The 21,579-nt window shown below is 31.4% G+C and overlaps 1 protein-coding gene across 26 annotated transcripts in view; it reads right to left on the reverse strand.

Moving 5' to 3' along the window:
• Positions 1–21,537, reverse strand: part of LOC139497371 (sarcolemmal membrane-associated protein-like) — a 62,373-nt gene extending 40,836 nt beyond the window's left edge. For all 26 annotated transcript variants that reach the window (XM_071285709.1, XM_071285732.1, XM_071285688.1 and 23 more), the window contains exons 1-9: positions 21,464–21,537; positions 19,744–19,962; positions 9,684–9,840; positions 8,346–8,412; positions 6,768–6,855; positions 5,389–5,484; positions 4,681–4,752; positions 1,629–1,706; positions 496–558 (exon numbers count right to left, since the gene is read on the reverse strand). In XM_071285709.1, coding sequence (XP_071141810.1) covers positions 496–558; positions 1,629–1,706; positions 4,681–4,752; positions 5,389–5,484; positions 6,768–6,855; positions 8,346–8,412; positions 9,684–9,840; positions 19,744–19,932 — 810 coding nt within the window. In that variant the 5' untranslated portion in view covers positions 19,933–19,962; positions 21,464–21,537. The remainder of the gene's footprint in view (positions 1–495; positions 559–1,628; positions 1,707–4,680; positions 4,753–5,388; positions 5,485–6,767; positions 6,856–8,345; positions 8,413–9,683; positions 9,841–19,743; positions 19,963–21,463) is intronic.
• Positions 21,538–21,579: the final 42 nt, after the last annotated feature.

Raw genomic sequence — 21,579 nt, forward strand, 5'->3', positions numbered from 1 at the left:
ACACAGTATATGAGTAGCAAATAGTTACGGCAACCCCCCCTGTGAACATAAAAAGTACTGTTAAAAGACTATTAAAGTCGCGATTAAGATAAACTATAAAAGTTAGAGCACAATGATCCAATATAGAAACCCCACCTACACTGACTACCAGCAGGGGATCTTTTTAGTTAAAATTATGTACCTCCTAGTAGATCAATTTCTTATTACTTCCCTTTAAAATGTTATCAAAATATAACACCCTAATGAAATAAAAGAATCATAACTTCTTATCAAATTATAAATATTATAGTTTCAATTCCCAAATAGAATAAGTATTGAAAAGTTATATAGTAAAAGGCTTATGTATAGTCAGTGGTGTGATGTTAGAACATTATTTCATTAATCATGATTAATGTATTTATTATCAAGTAATTTACTTTCAATATTTTCAGAACAAATACATTAAGAAAACATCATTGTAGAACCTTTTACAGTTGATTACATCTAACTACTAACCTCTAAATCTGATAATTTTCTCACAGCTTCTAATTTCTCTTGTAAAACCCTCCTTAATGATTCCTGAAATACACATATTATTTACAATATAAAATAAAAAATATTTGTCATATTAAAGAAAACATAAGTGACTAATGTATATATAAATATTTAATATATGGAAAATGTGTCCCCATGGACACAGATGATACCCCCACTTACATAAAACATTATAAAGGGACATAACTCAAGAAAGATACAAGCGACACTACCCAAATTTGTACTTGATCAGTGTTTTGTAGTAATATGCATTTCGTATAAGTTTCATAACATTTGGTAGAGGTAAGTTCAGGCAACTTAAGTAAGAGAACGTAAACTAAAAATTTGCTTTTATTCCCCCATTTATAAAGGAGCATAACTCGAGAATAGTTAAAGTGATCCCACTAAATTCAAAACTCTGTATTTTGTGGTAATAAGCATTGTGTATAAGTTTCATATCATTTGGTTGAGGCAAACGCAAGTTAGAGAATGAAACCAATTTTGGAATGTAAGGATGTACTTACGTACAGAAGGACAAGGGTAAAACTGAATGTCCCTATCTTATGGCGGGGCATACAAAATCAAATTGGCATGTCATATGATAATACTGGTCTTCCTACTAAAAACTGTTTGACCTGAGGGTCCTACCTTAATAATTTCTTAATCATTCCAGTTACTATGACCAACATAAGTTGGGTCTGCATTGTTTGCTTTTTATTGACTGTTTTTGTGCTTTTCATTTAAATTTTTGTGACCGACTTATATTTTCATTTTGCCTGAGAAAGAAATAGAACAGATGGTGGAATGATTGCCACAAAAACTGAACAGACCATTGTCACCAAATATTAAAACAGCATATTTTAACTGACTCTAAATCTTAAAGATTCTTTCATGGAATATTATTTAATCCTCTAGATCTTTTTAATAGATTTATTAAATGAGTAGTTCTTGACATGCATATGTATGAAATAATCACCACTAACTAGTTCATCAAACCTCAACGAATCAATTGTCTTTTTTTCAGAAAAAAAATAAAAGAAATCCTAAATACACCATTGCTCATCCCAGTATACATATTGCATACCAAACTTTTCCAATTTTTATAAAAGTCTCACCTTAGCAGTTGTTTCATACTGTAACTTTTCTTCTTGAAGGGTTACAACTTCTTGTCTTAAAGCATCTTCTGAATGATTCTACAAATATTCAATATTTAGTTATTCAGTACATATATCTCATCTTGAAAACTAGATGTGTGAAAGCGACACGAATGGCCCCGTCTCAAAAAGTGGAAAAATCTGCAATTTCAATATCACATGTGGACACAAACATGATGGTAGTCTTATATATAAACTAGAGGCTCTAAAGAGCCTGTGTCGCTCACCTTGGTCTATGTGCATATTAAACAAAGGACACAAATGGATTCATGACAAAATTGTATTTTGGTGATGGTGATGTGTTTGAAGTTCTTACTTTACTGAACGATTTTGCTTCTTACAATTATATCTATAATGAACTTTGCCCATTAGTAACAGAGAACTATATTTGGTAAAAATTTACATATATTTACCAAATCAATGAAAATTGTTAAAAATTGACTATAAAGGGCAATAACTCCTTAAGGGGTCAATTGACCATTTAGGTCATGTTGACTTATTTGTAGATCTTACTTTGCTGAACATTATTGCTGTTTACAGTTTATCGCTATCTATAATAGTATTCAAGATAACCAAAAACAGCAAAATTTCTTTAAAAATTACCAATTGGAGGGCAGCAACCCAACAACCAGTTGTCCAATTCATCTGAAAAATTCAAGGCAGATAGATATTGACTTGATTAACAATTTAACTTCTTGTCAGATTTGCTCTAGATGCTTTGAATTCATAGTTATAAGCCAAAAACTGCATTTTACCCCTATGTTCTATTTTTAGCCGTGGCGGCCATCTTGGTTGAATGGCCAGGTCATCGGACACATTTTTCAAACTAGATACCCCAAAGATGATTGTGGCCTAGTAGTTTCAGTGGAGATTTTGTAAAAGATTACTTTGATTTATGAAAAATGGTTAAAGATTGACTATAAAGGGCAATAACTCCTAAAGGGGTCAACTGACCATTTTGGTCATGTTGACTTATTTGTAGATCTTACTTTGCTGAACATTATTGCTGTTTACAATTTATCTCTATCTATAATAATATTCAAGATAATAACTAAAAACAGCAAAATTTCCTCAAAATTACCAATTCAGGGGCAGCAACCCAACAACCGATTGACCGATTCATCTGAAAATTTCAGGGCAGATAGATCTTGACCTGATAAACATTTTTATCCCATGTCAGATTTCCTCAAAATGCTTTGGTTTTTGAGTTATAAGCCAAAAACTGCATTTTACCCCTATGTTCTATTTTTAGCGGTGGTGGCCATCTTGGTTGGTTGACCAGGTCACGCCACACATTTTTTAAACTAGATACCCCAAAGATGATTGTGGCCAAGTTTGGATTAATTTGGCCCAGTAGTTTCAGAGGAGAAGATTTTTGTAAAAGATTACTTTAATTAACGAAAAATGGTTAAAAATTGACTATAAAGGGCAATAACTCCTAAACGGGTCAACTGACCGTTTTGGTCATGTTGACTTATTTGTAGATCTTACTTTGCTGAACATTATTGCTGTTTACAGTTTATCTCTATCTATAATAATATTCAAGATAATAACCAAAAACAGCAAAATTTCCTCAAAATTACCAATTCAGGGGCAGCAACCCAACAACCGATTGACCGATTCATCTGAAAATTTCAGGGCAGATAGATCTTGACCTGATAAACATTTTTACCCCATGTCAGATTTGCTCTAAATGCTTTGGTTTTTGAGTTATAAGCCAAAAACTGCATTTTACCCCTATGTTCTATTTTTAGCCGTGGCGGCCATCTTGGTTGGTTGACCGGGTCACGCCACACATTTTTTAAACTAGATACCCCAATGATGATTGTGGCCAAGTTTGGTTTGATTTGGCCCAGTAGTTTCAGAGGAGAAGATTTTTGTAAAAGTTAACGACGACGGACGACGACGACGGACGACGACGGACGACGGACGACGACGGACGACGGACGACGGACGACGGACGCCAAGTGATGAGAAAAGCTCACTTGGCCCTTCGGGCCAGGTGAGCTAAAAATAAGCTCAAAATCTGGAGGCTTATAGCAAAGAAGTCTGTATAACCCTTAATTTTGGCAAATATTAGCTGAGCGGAACAAAACTTAAACTTGATCTGTAACTCATCATGAGTAACTCACATACCAAAAATCAGCCCAATATCTGAAAGATTTTAGAAAAAAAGTCTGTATAACTGTGATTTTCAACAATTATCAAAGTCCAAAGCCCGTTATTTTGGCTAAAATTAGCGGAGCGGAGCGGAACGAAACTTAAACTTGATCTGTAACTCATCATGGTAAACTCACAAACAATAAATCAGCCCAATATCTGAAGGCGTTAAGAAAAAAAATATTTTATAACTGTGATTTTCAACAATTTATCAAAGTCCAAAGCCTGTAATTTCGGCCAAAATTAGCAGAGCGGAACGAAACTTAAACTTGATCTGTAACTCATCATGGTTAACGCACATACCAAAAATCAGCCCAATATCTGAAGGTGTTTAGAAAAAAACTCTGTAGAATGGTTTGTTGCGGAATGACGGAATTACGGAATTTCGTACAGATGTAAAACTATATGGCACCGACAACTTCGTTGCGGGGCCATAATAAAAAAATTGTGAATGTTGAAAGCCGTTAGGATATCCTTACTTCCTATCATTGAAAATTGTTAAGCATGTCATTACTTCAGCTTTCTTTGCCTTTTCAGTCAATATGTGTAGAGTTTTATTAAGACAACAGCAAATACTGCATAGTGGGTTATTTACGCGGGTGTAAAATTTCAGGATATTCATTGAAGAAGGTATACAAAATATTTTGGTGGTTATTATTTTGGCGAATTCAAAAACTTTTATCAATACCTTTGCATGTGCACTTTTAAATTTGGGGAATTTATTTTGAGTGAATTGGTTCTATCCGCGATAATAAGCAAAAATCTACACCCGCAAAAATAACCCTCTATACAGTATTTTCCTTGGTATAGAGAGCTTTGATCAAAGACATTTCTTTACTAATCTTTCACTTACTTTTGAGTATGTATGTAGTTGATTTTCTAGCACCTCAAGTCTGGATAATAGTCTGTCTTCATCAATTAAAGCCTGAAAATAACAAAATTTTAATCAAATCAAAAGTCATTATTTGTTTAACTGCCAGCATATAATCAAAAAGATAACATTCACATTTGATAGTATTGGTACTAAATAACACATGTATTATTTGTTAAATCAATTCAAATCATAGTATGCTTTCTCCCATAAAATGGAGAATTTTCTGCTTTCTGATTTGTCATAATCATTTTCAAACAGTTTCCTCTTTCAATTTACATTTTACAGTAATGACCACACGACACAAAAATGTTGTGGACCTGTTAGTTCCTAATATCATCTCTGTAAAAAGATTTCAAAGAACACATGCTTCATATATACACTTCATGTTTTCTTATTTGTCATAAGGTGTTGTACTAAACATCTCGCTATGGGAGACATTTTGGAATTCCAAATATGATTAAAATTAGTTACTTTCAAATTAATTTGTTTTATGTTTGTTTTCAGAATATTATGTTTAAACTTTCCTACAAGGTCAATTGTTAACATGATGAAGCTTCTGACAATTAAACCTTGTAGACTTAAAATAGTTTACGTTTTCTAAAGATGGACGGACATGAAAGAAGTACAAAATGGTACCTCAGACCACATGATATAAGACATTAGGATTCTCAGTTTAAATGATTATACCTGCCAGCCATCTTCTGAAGATTCCTGTGTGTTGTTTAACAACTGTTGTAATGTACTAAATTTCTGTTCTAACATCTTTTCTCTGTGTAAGGCCTCCTTTAAGTGAAAAAATAATAATATTTACAAGTATTACAACATTAAATGAAACATGAGTTAAGAGGTTTGTTTTAGGACACGTTGTGGGGATATTTGGGAACTTTTTTGTACATAATTACATTTGGATTTTACAATATACATATTAAAATTGATAAAAATTGACTATAAAGGGCAATAACTCCTTAAGAGGTTAATTGACCATTTTGATTATGTTGACTTATTTGTAGATCTTACTTTGCTGTACATTATTGCTGTTTACAGTTTATCCCTATCTATAATTATATTCAAGATAATAACCAAAAGCTGCAAAATTTTCTGAAAATTGCCAATTCTTGGGCAGCAACACAACAACGGTTGCCTGATTGCTGTTTACAGTTTATCCCTATCTATAATTATATTCAAGATAATAACCAAAAGCTGCAAAATTTTCTGAAAATTGCCAATTCTTGGGCAGCAACACAACAACGGTTGCCTGATTGGTCTGAAAATTTCAGGGCAGATAGACTCTGACCTAATGAACAATGTACTATTTTTAGCCATGTCGGCCATCTTGTTTTGCAGGCAGGGTCATCGGACACATTTTTTTAACTAGATACCCTAATGATGATTGTGTACAAGTTTGGTTAAATTTGTCTTAGTCTTTTCAGGAGAGAAGATTTTTTTAAAGGTTACAAAATTTAAGAAAAATTGTTACAAATTGACTATAAAGGGCAATTACTTCTTAAGAGGTCAACTGACCATTTTGGTCATGTTGACTTTCTTGTAGATCTTACTTTGCTGAACATTATTATTGCTGTTTAAAGATTATCTCTATCTATAATAATATTCAAGATAACCAAAAAAACTGCAAAATTTCCTTAAAATTACCAATTCTGGGGCTTAACCCAACAACAGTTGTCCGATTCATCTGAAAGTTTCAGGGCAGATAGAATTTAACCTGATAAACAATTTAACTCCATCTTTGGCCCAGTAGTTTCAGAGGAGAAGATTTATGTAAAAGTTAACGACGATGATGGACGACGGACGCCAAGTGATGAGAAAAGCTCACTTGGCCCTGTGGGTCAGGTGAGCTAAAAAAAACTGACAAAATGAATTCCAAAATAATAACATCCCATCTTTTCTACAAAATTGTAACTGATGCTGAGCTATCTCATTGAAAGTATACCATACATTTCCTTTAAAAGTCATATGTAAGAAAAACTTATATTTTTCAATTTAATAGGTTCAAAAAATCTAAACAAATAGTAATTTTATTTAAGTAAATCCAGGCCATGAATTTATACCTGTAAATACTGGGCTAATTGGTAAAGTTCCTGAGACTGTATAGTGAAACCTGGGGTAACAGTATTGGTAAAGTTTCCATCAGTGTAGCTGTAACAAAGTAAAAATTGTTAATAATACATCACAAGATTAGTTATGTGTCAAACTATAAATGAAAATACATATGCATTTATTTATTTACTTATTATTTTTTTATCAAAAATAAACGGGTAATAGATTTCCTATTTATGTGTATTTTCTTAGTTTTCAATCACAACATTAAACTTCCCTGGTTGTCCTATAGTAGCTAAATGCTTCTAGTGTGAGAGGTTATTTGTTTGAGCCCAAGCAAGGTCAAACCAAAGATTAGAAGATTATTATCTGCTGCTTCCCCCTTATGGACACAGTATTGAGGTGTAAAAGCAATGAATAGTCAGAATGGAGACAGAATCATGTGTCTATGTAGGTTGACTTTAAAGATCAGATTTAGTGTGTAGGTTGAGTACAAAGTAGGATTCATAACATGATCTCATCCTGAGATGCATGTAATGTTTGCCACTGGACATTCAACACCAATCAATCATCATCATAACCACATGAATGCCATATGTTTCTAAACCAAATTTTTAAATATCTTAATATGACTAAATATTATACATGTAGTATGAATTAAAGTTCATTTTACTTGAAAATTAACTTATATGATTTATAGTGGTCTCTGGTTAGATATTAACTAACACAAGTAGACTGTAACTATATTTCTACACATGACCTATACTTAAATGCATTAAAACAAATTTTATAACTAAGAATAGTTTTGATAAAAAGTTCTGTACCTCTCGATCCATACAACACTTGGTCTACATCCCATTTTGTTTAGTAAATGTAACTTTGTTTATATATCCCTATTATTGATTATTTGTATACATGTATATATTATACACTTATTTTCACCTAATTATTGTAATTAAGTATCATTATCTTTCACTCTGTTTTTGTTTTATAACAACCAATGAATACAAGGACAATCTGTGTTTATAAGGGCTGTTTTGGGTATGGCAATCCATGAGATGATCTTACAACTTCTGAGCATATAAAACAATATACTTTTTTCTATCTATGTGATTTTAAAACTTAATGTTTGTTCACAGTGCCATCGTTATAAACTCAATCTATATTGTATATATTTATCCAATCTATTTCAATTTGGTGGTGGCATAAATTCAATGACAAACAAATTTCACTACAATCTGTCTGTTTTCTAACAACACTTGTTTTGACAGCATTGAAATTGTTGTCAATAAAAGGTGGAAAATAAGAATTAAGCCTTGTATTATTTAGGAAGGTTTGATATTTCCAAGAACAGTATTTTACATTGTGTTTTCTTTGACATTGTCTTGTTAATATCAATACTATCCTCTCATTGGAGACATGGTGTATAAATTACATATTCTTTGCTTCCCTGCCATTTGTAAGATGTGCTTAAGTTTTTAACTTTGCCATTTTATAAAGGATTTTCTGTTTTGAATTTTCCTTGGAGTTCAGTTTTATTTTTTAACTTTGTGTTTCCTCCTGGACATTGACTTTGATGTATAACTTACATATTCTTTGCTTCCCTGCCATCTGGATGAAACAGTGTAATGGTGGCTATTATACACCCATGAGTTACTGAAATAAAAACATTATTTTGGTCATGCTTACTATAATATCAGAGAATACTATTCTAATTTACACAAAAATAAGTTTTAAACTTCAAACACATTAATTTGTCTTCATCAATTGTGTATTACTAAATTACTCTGCTATTGAAATGAATGTATCTGCTTTTTCATGCATTTTTCCCTAATGAGACTAGACATGCTAATTCTAATAAAAATTTCAAAAGATAATCATTTACTCAACATACTTTAACATTTGATGAAGAAAAAAAAGACAATCATTTGAAAAACTACAGAAGTGTTATGTATACTAAATTTACCTATAGTTATGATTTTAGACATGATTTTTAATAAGTTTGCTGGGTTTTTTTTTATTGTTTAAGACCCTTTAACCGTCCTTAAGATGATATAGTAAAATTTCAGGGTCATATGATTTCTACCTTAGTTTTATTATGCTTGCCGATTTTTATCATAAATTTTTTGTTTCACGAGTAACTGAGTCTAACTAACATCTTTGTATAATACAAAAAACAAATAGAAACATATCAATCTTCGCATGTTAAGTTTCTCTATGATGAATGTATGATAATAATGACAATTTATTTTGTACATGAATGTGAACAGAAAAAGTTTAGATCTGATGCCTTAGTTTTTATATTATCTCCAATTTATGTATGTGCAATTATCAGTGCATACATTTTGTGTCAAATCATCAATAGACAATACAACAACAAAAGATGTATAAACCTTCATCTATGATAGCATTATAGTGTGTGGGTGATTTTATATCACTTTAAAGTAGTCTAACTAAGAAAAGGAACATAGCCTTCAGGTGGTTGATCATTAAAATAATATATACAGTTTTGATATGCTTCATTAACAATAGCTTTCTTTTGTACAACGGCTGCTTTAATGATGTACATTTCAAGCTAGGTTTTATAATCACAGTGCGTTACATAATGTATTATAAAAACAAGGTATAATATATACTAACAAGTGGTCATTATTCAAAAGGGAAAAATAAAAAATACTGAAGGAAATAAGAAATAGCTCTTCACCATAAAAAATTAAAATATAATATTGAATCGAATGAACATAAATGAAAAACAAATGTAATTTGATTAAAAAAAAAATGTGTGAATAAGGAAAGATGACTACCGGTATGAAAATGTTTTTTTCAATGAACTACATATTATATCTTTTAAAAACAAACATCAACTACTTGACATTTCCAGTTTACTTATATTCTTCCTGGTTGGTATCTATAAAATAAATACATACTTTTTTCTCCTCTTCTGTTATTTTCCATCACATCAACACCAAACTGTATGTGGTCCCCAGAATATGCCTCTCTAGGAGAGCTCTCCTCTCCCCCTTTACAGAGGCGTTGATTGTTAATGAATGTACCATTGCTGCTTTTTGTGTCTTGGAGGTAGAACTGTCAATATAAGATAAACAAATAACAGATGTATATTGTATTCTAAATAGAGGGTTCTCTATACAAAACCTAAACAATGCATTATATGATAAACCTGTGGATATAATCTGGTACTGTCTGAAAACTGGAAATATCCAATATATATAGTGGATGTTCACTTATTGTGTATTGTGATCTTCTTGTTACCATAGGCTGAACAAAACTGATATATTTTAATGTATACCAATTTTTGGGAGAAATAAGTCTTTCTGTTCATGAGAGAGAAAGGAAATCCTAATATTCAAACAACCTAGTCCATGTGTTTTATCAATTTGGTAGAAAAATTATCTAAAACAGCCCAAAACACCCTAGATTTATGCATATGGGTGAAGGAAAATCATTCCTTGCCAAACATTGAAACAACCTACCCTACCTGTAACTAGTGGAGCACCAAACTTGATACTAGCCAAAACAACCTAGCTAAGGATTACTTGTGCCAGTGGGAGTTAGAAAATTATCAAAAGCCCAGAAAACTGAGTCTAAACCTGTCTGAGGGCATGTCTGTGCATGAAAGAGAAGCAACATTTTTCTTCCAAAAACTCCTAGTCCAATTGTTTATACCGGTAAGGGCCAAGCAAACTTATCACCAGCCAAAACAGCCTAGAAGACCAGTACCTAAATCATAGGCAAACTTATTACTAGCAAGAACATCCTAGACCACCTGTATTTAAATAGGGATGTCCTGTGGCTGTTGGGTGTATATTATTAATTTTTCCACACAACCTTGACTACCTGTGCCTGGGGGAGCACTTCATGAAAATGAGAAAGAAAATGATTGCAAGCTAAAATGATTGAAAAACACATTACACGAACAAACTTCCTCTGGTTAACTTAAGTTAAAAACTCTCATTCTTTTGCCAAAAATCTTCCCTCATAACCTGCCAACAAGCTAATGAGAAATTATAATCATATTTCAACCAACAGCAAGAAAAATCAATGCAAAGTCAGATAAACTAAATTAAGAATTAAAACATGCATAACAGATCAGGGATCTTACATTAGTTAAATTAACTGATTTCAATCTTGCCATAAACATTAACTAGAGCCTCTAAGAATTTTGTATTGCTCACATAGTATCTAAACATGATTGTTAATACAGAAAAATGCATATCTACCATAAAGTCCAAACACAAAACATCAGTTATAACCTTGCAATTGTCGTCATTTTGAACACAAAAAAAGAGAAAAATAACAGGATAAAGTTTGATATTATCCTTTATTACTCATAGACCATACATGGAGCAGGGCAGGTATCAAATGTGAACAGAGATTTCATAGACCATACATGGAGCAGGGCAGGTATCAAATGTGAAGACAGATTTTACAGAGCAGGGCAGGTATCAAATGTGAAGACAGATTTTACAGAGCAGGGCAGGTATCAAATGTGAAGACAGATTTTACAGAGCAGGGCAGGTATCAAATGTGAAGACAGATTTTACAATGGAGCAGGGCAGGTATCAAATATGAAGACAGATTTTACAGAGCAGGGCAGGTATCAAATGTGAAGACAGATTTTACAATGGAGCTGGGTAGGTATCAAATGTGAAGACAGATTTTACAATGGAGCAGGGCAGGTATCAAATGTGAAGACAGATTTTACAGAGCAGGGCAGGTATCAAATGTGAAGACAGATTTTACAGAGCAGGGCAGGTATCAAATGTGAAGACAGATTTTACAGAGCAGGGCAGGTATCAAATGTGAAGACAGATTTTACAATGGAGCAGGGCAGGTATCAAATATGAAGACAGATTTTACAGAGCAGGGCAGGTATCAAATGTGAAGACAGATTTTACAATGGAGCTTGGCAGGTATCAAATGTGAAGAGAGATTTTACAATCTTGAAAGTGTGTTCTGACGAAAAAGAAAATGAAATACATTTGTATTAAAAATTACAAAGAGATCTTCTAGAAAAAAATAGAGAAAGGATATGTCCATGAGAAATCTGTTACTACTTATTGGAAAATGAGGTATCTATAAGAATGCCATAACTATAATTTTCCTGCTTTATCCCTATGATTTATACTTAATAATGGCAGCCATGTTATCCAACTATCCCTATGCTTTATACTTAATAATGGCAGCCATGTTATCCAACTATCCCTATGCTTTATACTTAATAATGGCAGCCATGTTATCCAACTATCCCTATGCTTTATACTTAATAATGGCGGCCATGTTCTTGGCTAACAGGAAACTTAGGGAATTTACTTTAGTCTTTAAAGTAATACAACAAAAACACAAATCTCTTGCAGTTCAAAATGTACCTATGATACAATAAATGCTTTGTATACCATGCAATCTAATCAAATAAAGAACCTTTCTTGAGGTTCACACAATCTTAATATCTATCAAAGATAGAGAGATTTGGCTTTTCAATTTTGAGTGAAAAAAAAGAAAATCCACAGATAAAAATTATCCCCAACAACAATATTTGCAGAACTGTATTGAAGTACACATTTTCTTGCCAAGTTTGTTCTAGTTCAATAACATGCATTTTTAGATACTGAAGATAAATACTATATCCCACATTGTTCACTGTTTAAATCTGTGGCAACATAGCTGCAATAGATCTGCGTTAGGATGAGGAGAAATATTCATTAGTTATAATAGACATTTTAACAAGAATTAAATTTTAGTTAATGGTTCCATGGAACATAGTATCTTTGTAAAAGTGTAATGTTGGCTGCCAAAAACTAAGTCCATTGATCACTAAAATATGGACAAATTTAAAAAAAAAATTCCAATACTATTTGATGTTCCAAGAAAAAAAAGGAATAGTTTGTTATCATTTTTGATTGCTCACCTACCAATTTAAGAACACAAGAAGTTAAAAGAAAATCCAGAAAAAATTAACTCAAACGTAATGCATGTAAGCTATATATCACAGTAAACAGTTTCAGACATACATGTATATTCAATCGTGTTGTTGCTTCAACCATCTGTCTACGTGTAATAAAGTAAACAGAAACTTTTGCAGGCATAAATATGTTATGAGGAACTATAATATTTATTAAATATTATAATCTTAATTCAATTAAATTCAACAAAAATAAACAAACCTGTTGGAAAAACAAATGATCCATGTTTCATATTGCTACAAACTACTGAGTTCTGTTACAAAAATATATATTATGACGGCAGATTTTTTTTGTCTATCAGCAATTATGAAAATCTTAATCGGGCTGATAAACTTTGGCCTTTTTCAACCTTTAATTATATACTTATATCAACCATATGCTAGAATGTAGAGCTTAATGTATACTCAACTTTCTTCTCATCAAAGAATATTAAAACATTTTACTTTTATAAAATTACAACTCTGACGTAGATAGATTTCTGGTTATCTTCCAGTGCAGAGGAGTTGCATGTTTAACAATTTCTGTATTCAACAAATGCACCAAAGATTTAAAACATCTGTGGCTTTATAATATTTTATGTGCCTGAAGATACAATTTTATGTATATACATTTAAATAAACTGTTGACACAGAAATATGTCTCATTTGAGGGTAAATCAATGTAAATGAGGTATTTTGCAGATAGTTTCACTTAGACTTGTAAAAATGCAAAAGTTACAATGACAATTGACCAAGATAGATGGGGCTTGATCACAAATTCTCTGATGAAACAATGTTCCAATGCTAATACTACTGCATACCAAAAAAGTATGATCAACCATTACATAACACAATCCACAAACCTAATCCAAAACTTTTTAAGTTCACAAGTTTCAAAGTCAATAGACCTTGACTGTGGATTTAGGACCAAAGAATCTCCAAATAAATAAGATGTGTTATTACTTATATAACTTCATACAACATATCATTACTTTGATTCATGATAACCATGAAACTGACCTAATCACAAACATTTAAATATTAAATATGCTAAGGTTTCAAAGTCAATGGACCATGAGTGTAGAGGCAGGACCAAATAATATCCATAGAAATGAGATGTTTTTCCTTTTAACTGACCTAATCACAAACTTGACATGTCCACTATGTAAAAGTTGCAGGAGGGCCATGTCAGACAGACAGCAATGTGCATAATACATATTGATTGTATTGACCAACGTATAGGTAGTTGCATTGCCTTATTACTATAAATAACTCTGAAACCAAGGCCTTATAATATTATATTTCTAGATTCAAATCCCCTTGCCCTATTTCAATCACATCAAAATAGTCTTGGTATTTCCTTTTATATTGTTACAATTTGTAACTCATCATGAAAATAAAAGTGAAGACTCTAGTGCATTTGTTACTGAACCATGAAATGATTGTAAAAATCAGGGAAACCTGCCATACAAAGCTAGAGATCACAAAACCTCTATACAAAATATTGATTATCTACCTCTACATCTTCTCAATTATTAAGTTTAATACAATAATCTAATGGCAGTCAACCTCATTAGCATCCTTATGATTAATAATTGCAATGAAAGAACACCTGTTTTAAAAGGCACTATGTGGCAATTAGGTTGGTACTACAGGTTCTACTGAACATGTCTGTTCCTCATGGGTAACAATTAGGTTGGTATCTTAAGACAGGTTCTACTGTACATGTCTGTTCCTCAGGGGTAACAATTAGGTTGGAATCTTAAGACAGGTTCTACTGTACATGTCTGTTCCTCATGGGTAATAATTAGGTTGGTACTACAGGTTCTACTGTACATGTCTGTTCCTCATGGGTAACAATTAGGTTGGTATCTTAAGACAGGTTCTACTGTACATGTCTGTTCCTCATGGGTAACAATTAGGTTGGTACTACAGGTTCTACTGTACATGTCTGTTCCTCATGGGTAACAATTAGGTTGGTATCTTAAGACAGGTTCTACTGTACATGTCTGTTCCTCATGGGTAACATATTGAGTGTTTTTGTTAGAAATTTGTTGAACAAAACAAGCTTGGCTGAAAGAAAAGTGGTCAGGAATACTGAGAATTATATAGAGTAATAGATAATTTAATGAGGACCTTAATTAATGAATGGACACCATCACGCAAAAACCCTCTAGGGAAAACACTGAATGTATCAAGTTTTATAAAGATCAAATACAAAAGTAAACTGATGTGTTATAAACATATGGACAACTAAAGGGACAAAATGTATAACTTTTTTGTTTGTGAAAGAGTATACATATAAAAATAAGGAGATATGGTATGATTGCCAATGAGACAACTATCCATCAAAGTTCAAATGAAGTGGATGTAAGCAATCATAGACAACTGAATAACCTTCAACAATGAGAAACCCCATTACCATATTTTTGGTTATCTAATGTAATAATGAACATAACTGTTCTACTTGTGTGAACGACTGAGTCATAACTTTGAACATAATAAGGAGAGGAACATGTTGAGGTGAGAAAAAGCTTATTCTATATCAGAGCTACTATGTATTCTTAAGCTTATGCTTTATACACATATTCTATTCACAGTTCTCACTATTATATTAGACAAATTTCTTCTGACAAAGTGGCTGATAATGATTCCACTTACAAGCAGAAATCTACAAATTTGTGTACCTGGCTGCAGAAAAACAAAAATATACAAGAACAACATCACACAAAGATAGTAAATTATGATAAGGCAATGTGATAATAGTATACAGGTTGTTACAAATCATTATCAGGTGAAATGTACATCATTAACAGCAAAGCCTCTGCTCCATAGCTTTTGAAAACTATATCAATTAATACAGAAGTCAAAATTAGGATTAATACTAGTAGTAGTCTACAGCAATGTAATAGTCACAAAAAAAGTTTGAAAGATAACACATGATAAATATAAGTTAATAAAATGCTTGTTTTTTCCAATTATGCTTATTATGGTCTCAAATCACAATACAAGTAAAACAAACTATGTTCCCAAGGCACATGGTCACTGGACATAATTTTTTATTATCATATTCATATTACAAAATGTATTACTAGTCTACCCGATTAGTTTCAACAAGAAAATATATGTTGGCTACTATACTGTGTAAAATGTCTAATGTCATATGAGGAAACCAAATTATCATCCATGTCATGGGTAAAGATAAACCATGAATTTCAAATGTTCAATGAAAAACAATGTAAGAGACTGACATATAAATAACCAAACAAAAAATGAGGACCAAGTGTGAATAACTAATTTTAATTGAATTGAATGAAAAAGTACATTTTTTTATAGGTTTGTACAAAAAAACCATGAAATCAGATATCCATGAAAAATTTTACTCCATAAAAATGAATTAATCGATATAATCCATATTATATAGATAAAATTTTGTAGATAAAGCATCATAGATTCAGAGAGACGAAGCTACAGGCAAAACTTAAGTGAAGTAACTTGAGCATAAACATATAACATATAGTTTATGTGGACCTAAAATTTTATGTTGTATCAACTTCAAGAATTTAGCTGTTAAACTCCTTCTCAAATCATGAAGTATTTCTAGGTAATAATAGGCTAAAACATCAATGTGAAAATGGTCAGACATTGCAAGCATATCTGCTCCAGCAGTCACAATTACAATTAAAATTCTGAATCTTCCTAAAATATTACTTAAGGTTTGTGTAGGAGTAAAAAAGGTAAGTATTTATAATTGAGGTAATCAACAGTGAATCATAATATTTTGACAAAGTGTGTAAAAATATCAAGCTTTCTATAATTAAAGTGAAGACTTGCAAAGTGGTTTGATAAATGCCTTGAAAGATATGAATGGCCTTGTATGATTATGTCACCCTGTGATGTTATTTTCTATGTTATCTAAATCTACTTCAACTCAGTAGCAATAACAAGTCTCAGCATCAACCTAAAAAAATAGCTTAATGTACAAACACATTAGTGGGACTGCATCTATAATTTATCACCTACAAAACCATCTTTTCTCTTGATGAGGAGAAATTAGGTTAGTAAGAATGTGACATCAAACAACAAATGATGTACAGAAACTTGATAAACTCCATTATCTGAAGTTCTCTTTGTTTGAGACCCTTATCATCCCTACAATCTATAACCAAGTATTGCACAAGTCAACAACCAAACTTCATAACACTTTCTACAACTTGCTAAACCAAAACAAACCTATAGGGCATACATAACATATATACTAGTTGGGTCATGACTTTTTGTCATATCGTCCTAAGGCAAGATGCAAATATTTCATAATAAACCACAACCAAGACAGTATAAATCATTAACTCATATACAACCAGTCCATACAATTCCCATATCACTGTCCATGCAATAACTGTCTTTCAATACATCAAATTGGTCAATATATATCTGTTAAGATCAAACTTGTATATATCAAAGTGTCCTGAATTGCCAGTTGAGGATGCAGAATTTTTCATTAGTGGAGGTCCACTGACTGCCTATACCAAGGCGACTTGCTCCAGTCATACACCAGGGATTTCTTATATAATCAACAAAATTTTTTCCTAAAAAGGAGGGCCGGGACCCCCCTCCTCAAAATCTGTTTAACAAATTCACCTGAAGGTCATTTATATAGTAACAAGCAATATCCCTGCACTTAAGTTTTACCTGTCTTGTTACATTCCAACATACATAGACTTGGTATATGATAGGTTATATAACTAGCAATGATTAGTTATAGATGGGTTATGTTTATCACCTGTATTCTACATTAAGGTACAATTAACAACAAAAGATTCTGCTTATCCACTTGATTACTATAGCTACACAGGATGTTACAACAGTTGCCTAGATGTCAAATAGTTCAATTCAAAAATACATGAAATTTCATACTTATTCAAAACAGCATCCATGAGTCCCAATATAAACTATAATCTATTTTTAGCAAAAGGGAATAAGATGCCAGTTGACTGGAAACCAGTCAAATTTCCTTAAAAGAAAACCCTGGATACCAGTCTAGAACCTCTCAAAAGAAGTCCCTAAATCAACCATCTATAGTGAATGTGATTTTTAAATGGAATTTTATGTGAATTAGAAATTCATATGTAGGGAGATTATCTGAGTAAACGTTCCACAAATAATTAAACAATAACAATAAAACAAAAAAAAAACAATAATTCAGTATGCTCTGTATTTTATATTTCAACACCTCTTTTTGCAATAAAAACAGGAAAATCTTTCCCCTGTAATGTGACTGCAAGTTGTAATTAAATGTTTGATAGTCTGGTTTATTCAGTGTCATTTTTCTTTCCTTACCTTTGGACCCTTTTTCACTGGTAAATATGTCAAATTGATATTTTAAATCATGCATTAAAATGTTCCATTTACAGGTTAGAGTATCAACTTGAAGAGTCTCTCATATTAGTATTTAAAATCCTTCTAGTCTTAAGAAGTATTATATCATTTGAAAATGTAATTGAAGGATTGTATTTATGTCTCATTTTACTATGTACAACCAAAACCATATGTTCTTGCAAATATGAAAATTGTGTCCTTGAAGTGTTTCTGTGTATTATAACTTAAAGATTAAATTTAACACAATAGACTTGAACAAAGCAATATCTTCAAATGTTTCATGTTGAAAATACATGTAATATTTGCCACTGGACATTAAGCAGTCCACAATCAATTAGTTTTATCTTAACAATGTGTATATTATTATTTTAATTATTGAAAACAATCAACAATCAGCAATTGTCAGCATCAAGTCTTTTTACAATTGGACAGCTTTCTCAATTTATTGGGAAAAAATAAAATAATGAAAGTTACTATAAATGTAAAGATTAAATGGGACATACAGGATAATTATAATTCATCATAAGCAAACACTTTGTCAATATCAATATTAATTTGACCATAATTGTATTAAATATCAAATTTTAAACCAATATTGCTAGTTATTTCTGGTATGTATTGATTGGCCAATTTATAAATCAGTATGCCTGATATTGGCTTTACTGACAAATACAGTAATTCTCTTATCACTATTTTGTATTCTCCTATTCATACATTTATGTTATATTAAAGAGTGGCAGCCAGAGTTTAATTTGATAGGTACATGTATTTTCTTATCTTAGTCTGAAATAACAATTTAAAAATTCTGTTTTTAGCTTTTAATAAGTCAATTCAATTCAATTAATATTTATAAGTCATTCAATTTCACATAATATTAGATTCACACAATTTGACATCGCAAGATCAAATGATTATCATTATGTTATACCTGCTTTAGAAAGATCAAAGAATCATCATTTGACATTGATCTTTAACCTACAAGCTGTACATTTCATACCGCTATCCTATTCTGCTTGCTTGTATTCAATTGAAAAAAGTTTGAAAACGATTGGACACAATAGAAAAGACGCTATTGAATGCTCTGCAATGCTTGCAAGAATTTCTATACTACTAGGGACCTTGACCATAAACCTAGGACCACACAATTTTAAAATAGGTGTTCCTTCAAAGTCACTGATTTAATTTTGAAGATTTTGGTGTATGTATATACCACTAAGTGCCTACAAGCCTTTTTAATGGTACCACAAGAAAACCTAAACCTAGTGCCTCTGATTTGATATTACATAATTAATACATGTTTATTTCATAAGTATTGTGTCATATAAGGTTACAGTAAGCGGTAATCTATACACCAACTACAGTACATACACACACCTTCAATCCATTGTGGGACTTTTGAATTCCATGTATGAATTTATGACCATCACATTAAATAAAGTTTCAAGCTCTAGAAAGATGGATAAAGATTGGCTTAGCATAATGATGCATACAAGAATGTTACTGAGGGTACAATTGTTTATATACTGATGGTAATATATAAGCATTATCAAATACCTTTCACACCAAGTAAGGGAATGCAGTGTATGAACACATGTTTTGTAAACCAAGCACACAAGAACTGCAAATACATCATATACATATATACTTACTGTGCCATTCTCATACCAAAGCATGGCATGATTTCTGGATAAAACTTTGCAATCAAATATGCCATTGTTGTTTGCCGGTCTAGCTCTTGCTACAGATCTGCCAATCTTGACTGGTTCATGAAGCGAAATATGTCGCTCACGAAATGGATGTGAATTTGGCTGACAGGACAAAATAGCCACTGCAGACATGGCTGACTTATGCTAACCTCTTCCTTTATCCTAAAATTATACAAGATATAATAGAGCCTGAACTGAGAAAACTTCATTTTTTTTAATTCTTATACCGGTAATAGTTAATCTTCTATCTTCTTCTGTATAGGACCAATTGAGCAACTAATGTATTGTATATTTATTCTCAGAAGTCCTTAATATTGCATGGAATACTTGCCACTGAGTATTGAGAAGAAAACAAGTTATCAAACAATATCAACAGATTTTAAAGATTTAAGTGTATGGTAATTTATACAGTGTGTACTTCATCTTAGAAAATGAAAAAGAATTATCATTGATTCAAGTTTATTTCAATGTACAATACAATGTAGACATTAGAAAATAGTTTTAGAGAATTTCTTCTCGTTTTTCTGGGGTTTTTTTTAATTATTTTTGCAAACATTTCTCTACAATTTTAGGCAATTAGTGGTCAACAAATTAATAATAAACCAGATTCAATAACAAATTAAATGAATATGGATAATAATGTTTATAAAATTTCTTGCCTAGCCTACCAAAACAAGGCGTAGATTGAAAATTTTAATCCGAACCTTTTGATACTCTACTACAAGAAGAAGTTCGGCTGCTCAGAGTTTTATTTACTCATATTTGTACAAACATTGTTTTTAATTTTTATTTTCATTGGGTGCCAATGTTTGTTTATATAACTATTTCAAGATTTTTCACAGTATTTATCAATCATAACAATATCAAATAAGGTAACAGATCACAAGGGTAATATAATTTAGTATTTCAGAGGTGGTTACAATCAGTTAAGCATTTCACTAGACAAAATTAAAACAAAAGCGTGTATAAAGCTAGTTTACATTCTTTTTTTAAGACAAGAAAGATAAAAAATATTATATCTCAAGGTTAAAAGTTGAATTTTTAAATGATGTTGACATATTAAAAATACGTTGATAACAATCTTAGAGCAATAATTTTCAATTAACTTTTCATATTTAAAAAAATATTTTCAGGATAATTACTGCTACATTGACACTGGAAAAATTATGAATTGCGGGGAAACGCTGTTCTACAGAGAGGCAAAAGATTTGCAACGTCACAGATGTGAAACGTCAAGATGCTTTTTAAACAACAAAACAAGAAAAAAACTCAGCAGCAAGAAGTTAAATAACAACACATTTTGGTGTTGACAAAAAAGACAGTATTCACTTCCCTCAGTTCCCAGAAAGAAAATATTTCTGGACAGTAATACCATCACATCTTTCTATATAATTCAAGCAAAACCTAAACAGGAATACATTAGGAACATGTTTATTAGTCATTCTAACTGAAAATATTTGTTATTGAAATTATACTGAATAGTCTGAGTTATAGGGAAGCACCTTACCATAACATTTCGTGTAAGGGTTTATTTCACCAGTTCGAGACAATAATAATAGATGTATCATGTTGAAACTAAATATTTATTCACCTATGTTCATTATTTATCTATCTAAAATTTCTAAAAACAACTAAAACATATCGAAATAAACTGATATCTTACCATTCATTTTCTTCTTTCCTTTCAGGAGACTGCAGCCATCTTAAAATTTTAGTGTGATTTAATCTCTAAAGAATATTATTCTTATAATCTTTGTAAAAGTAAATTATTAATACTAG

This window comes from Mytilus edulis, chromosome 1 (genome assembly GCF_963676685.1).
Source record: "Mytilus edulis chromosome 1, xbMytEdul2.2, whole genome shotgun sequence".
In the NCBI taxonomy this organism is placed as follows: domain Eukaryota; kingdom Metazoa; phylum Mollusca; class Bivalvia; order Mytilida; family Mytilidae; genus Mytilus; species Mytilus edulis.